We start from the raw sequence: 3,934 nt of genomic DNA, 5'->3' as shown, positions 1-3,934 counted from the left end.
GTGGTTTATTAAGGCCGGGCCTCCTTAGAGGCGAGCAAGAGGAGGCCGAGGGCCGCTGGGGGCGAACCAACCGGGAAGAAGGCCGGAGGGAGCGCCCGGTGTATGGGGGCGAGCGCGCGCGCCAGCGTACGTCTGCGCCCCCCCGGGGGCAGGGCCCAGGCGCGCTCCCGGCAACCGCGGCTCTCGCAGCGTTTGTAGCCGCCACGTCACGGCCTCCTCCGCCTCTCATTGGGCGAGCCCGTCCAATCATGTGATGCCGGTGTGGCGTATAAATAAGGGCGAGAAGAAGGCGGTGGTCCGCCATTTCGTGGACGCCGGTTGGGGAAGAGCTTCGGTCGGAGTTGGGCCCGAGGGACGTAGGACGACCCATCGAGCGTGTGGGTTTGAGTCGCCGCGTTTTTTTACCCTAGATCTTCGGTAAGAGACCAGCGATGGGAGGAGTGGAGTGGAAAGTGGAATTTTAACGCTACCGAGGTGGCGCTAGGCCCAATGGCGGCGCCAGATTGAGACAAAGAGGCGCCGCCGCCGCCATTTTGTGACGTTCAGCACGGGGCGGTGGCGGGGGGCTCCCGCCCCATCAGAGGGTTTCCTAGCCTTGGTTTGGAGGTGTTTGTACCCCCCACGGGGGGATGAGCTGGGATAGGGGATCACCCCGGAGTCGGGACGAGGAAGGGGAGCCGGAAACCGAGTTGTACTCCAGGTCGCGGCCTTTCCATTTTTATGGCGCCTTTTTTTTTTCTGGCTTCTCGTTTTTTGGGGGGGGGGCGGGCAGGAGCTCCAGGAATTTTTCCTTAAGTCACTAATGAAGACTAGACCACTGGCCCTTTCAGTTCATAGTGAGGGGTTTTCATACTCAGCTTTGTTTTCATGTCGTTTCAATTTGACCTCACTTTTTACAGCCTAAGTCTAATTCCTTTTTTAAAAATGGGACGATCTTCCTTGAAGTTAAGATGCATTCTTGCAGCTGCTTCACAGAGGCTTGAAACCAGGCACGACAGTGTTTTTTGAAAAAGCAATTGTCGCCTATGGTTTGGTCTCGCAAGTAACTCGTGGGCACAGGGTGTGGCCACGGCGAGTAGGATGTGTCTGGACTGGATTTTTGTAATTAGATAAGCCCAGAGTGAGGAACTTGGTGCTAATGGAAAGCCCGTAAGCTGCATTACTGAGTGGTTGGCTTTTATGTCATTGAAACTGGTGTGCGAGTTGATCGGAATCACTGCCGAAGAGACTTCTTAAGTATTGAAGATTCATCGAGTATAATTTCGCAACGTGCAGCAAGCACGTTTTTGAACAAATGCCTTTTTGTAGTTTCATTTTTTTTTTTTATTCAAGTGAGATTCACGTAAGATTTAAAGTGTAAATTAAGTAGTCCATAGTACACTTTAAAAAGTGTGATACGTTGTGCCTCTCACTTGTTTAGTTCCAAAACCTTCTGAGAACCCCCTGTGGAGGCCGCACTCCGTTCCCTCTCAGCGCTCTGCGCCCCCCCCCCCCCCCCCCCCCGCAACCCTCGGTTTTTCTGTCTGAACTTAGCTATTTTGAATATTTCGCATACATGGAATCACAATATGTGTTTTTGTGTCTGGCTTCTTTAACTTGGCACACTTTTTGAGATGTTCCAAAGTTGTATCATTTGTCAGTGCTTCGTTCTGAATCCCACTCACTCCCTTGCATGACTGTACCACGTTTTGCCTACCCATTTACCTGTCGGTGGACATTGGGATTAACACGTTTTGGCTGCTGTGAATAGTGCTGCTCTGAGCTTATATTTTAGAAAATTGGACATTTGATCTTGCTGCTTGAGATTTTTTTGCTGCGTAAGACTGGTCTGTTCAGTGACGTGGTATTCGCCTAATTTCAGAAAAGGAAGTTTCTGTAGCACACCAAAGGCTTTCTTTTTTTTTTTTTATTAATGAGTTGGAGTCTCACTCTGTCGCCCAGGCTGGTGTGTCGCAGCACGCTCACGGTCGGTCACCGCAGCCTCGACCCTTCCAAGTAGCTGGAACTACAGGCTCTCTACCACGCTGGCTAATTTTTTGATTTATTTTAGAGATGAGGAGATCTTACCAAGTTGTCCAGGCTGTTCTCAAACCCCTGCGCTCAGGCAGTTCTCTCGCCTCTGCCTACTGAAGTGCTAGGATTACAGGGGTGAGCCACCGCACCCACTCGTTTGGTTTTTGAATCCGCAACACAGTTTGTTTCCGAGCGGGCTATTTTATTCTAAAAGCTTTGTTTTGGTAAATGAAATTACAAGTTAAGTCTCTAATTCGTGGTGCAGGTTGTGGTAAATGTCCCTCCAGTGTTCTGAACTTTCCAAGTAAGCATTTTTTTCCTTAATTCTTCATTTGCTGACTTCCTGGGGGTTACGAGTAAAGATGATGGGGCAAGAGTGTTCCAATAGTAGTATTTCTTGTTTGGTTTTCTAGAATTTTGGAATTTTTCCTGAGCATCTGTGTTTCTAACTGGGTGATTTGGATAAATTAATATACTTGGTATTATTTGTTACAGCGATGCATCGTGATTCCTGTCCATTGGATTGCAAGGTTTATGTAGGTAATCTTGGAAACAATGGCAACAAGACTGAATTGGAACGAGCTTTTGGCTATTACGGACCACTCCGAAGTGTGTGGGTTGCTAGAAACCCTCCCGGCTTTGCTTTTGTTGAATTTGAAGATCCCCGAGATGCAGCTGATGCTGTCCGAGAGCTAGATGGAAGGTAAATTAATGAATAATTTATACTAAGGTGAATGTTGCCTGTTTTTTTAATATTTAAAATCTCCAGGGTAGTTGGATTTTTGAAGTCTTCAGATAGAATTTTGGGATGAACTGTTTTTTAAGTAGAGTGGACATGAGTTATGATGGTTACACAGGGGTTAATTGTAGTGTTACTTTCATGGGTTGGAGATGTTTTTCTAGGAAGTGTGAATCGGTTACTATTTCCCTTAGTGTTGATAGTGTCCTATAAGGAGGGAGCGCCTGAGATTCTCCCCATTTGAAACCATTGGGGCCGACCCTTTCGGATCCCCTCCTACTGTGGGAGCTTTTCTGTCCTCTTAATAAGTACTGCTTTCTTAAAAAAAAGATAGCCTTGGAATTCATGGAACCAAGAAAATAAATGGTCAGTTAATCCACCAGTTTCCACCATTCTTCTTCAGAATTTCTGTCTTGCAGCATGTCAGTAGTGCCTTAAATGGGACTGGACTTTTTTCTTCTCACCTATATAATGAAAAACAAAAGCCTCTGAAAGTTGAGTGTAAAGCTATATGAAGGATCGGTTTATCTTAGGTTGCAGTAAAGTTTTCCAGGGCTCACCGCTTCCCAGTTCAAATACAGTGGATTTAATGGCTGTGAACTGTGAAGGGTGGGAGATGGGGTCTTTTCCTACTACTTGTCTATCGTTGCTTGTATGTCAACTGTTGTGGTAATTGAAGGTAAAGAGTGATGTGAAATTGGCCAAAATGGTTGTCTTGGGTCCCTGTTTAGCTTGGAGGGTGGGAGAGGGGAGACCACGAAATGGAGCCTAGTGAGTAATAGAAATAAATGCTGCAAGCTCAAAAGGCAGAAGTCATGTAGGTATAGGAGAGCTAATTCTTCAAAAATAAATATGGGGGGTCTTCACACTAACTGTTAGCAAATCAGCATTGAGCCCGATAATCAGACTGTCTTCAGCAAGCAATAACATAGAAGAAAAGCGTTTTCCTTACTTGTGAGTTGTTACTTTTTTTTTTTGAGTTGGGGTCTCACTCTGTCGCCCAGACTGGAGTGCAGTGGCACGTTCCCGGCCACCGCAGCATCTACCTGCCTGGCTCTGGTGATCCTTCCGCCTCAGCCTTCCGGGTAGCTGGAACTACAGGTGCACGCTACCATGCCCGGCTAATTTTTTGATTTATTGTAGAGATGAGGTCTCACCAAGTTGCCCAGGCAGATCTTGAAC

General features: G+C 47.0%; 1 protein-coding gene across 1 annotated transcript in view; it reads left to right on the top strand.

Annotated features, from left to right (window-relative positions):
- The first annotated feature begins 114 nt into the window (after positions 1-114).
- The window catches only part of SRSF3 (serine and arginine rich splicing factor 3), a 10,440-nt gene continuing 6,620 nt past the window's right edge, over positions 115-3,934 (top strand). Inside the window, exons 1-2 of the mRNA XM_008050010.2 lie at positions 115-417; positions 2,509-2,716. Of these exons, the coding sequence (XP_008048201.1) occupies positions 2,511-2,716 (206 nt within the window). The 5' untranslated portion in view covers positions 115-417; positions 2,509-2,510. The remainder of the gene's footprint in view (positions 418-2,508; positions 2,717-3,934) is intronic.

This window comes from Carlito syrichta, unplaced genomic scaffold, assembly GCF_000164805.1.
Source record: "Carlito syrichta isolate Samal-C Ts95f unplaced genomic scaffold, Tarsius_syrichta-2.0.1 Scaffold142900, whole genome shotgun sequence".
Taxonomy (NCBI): domain Eukaryota; kingdom Metazoa; phylum Chordata; class Mammalia; order Primates; family Tarsiidae; genus Carlito; species Carlito syrichta.
The sequence above is the reverse complement of the archived record's forward strand: the minus strand, read 5'-3'. Positions and strand labels throughout refer to the sequence as shown.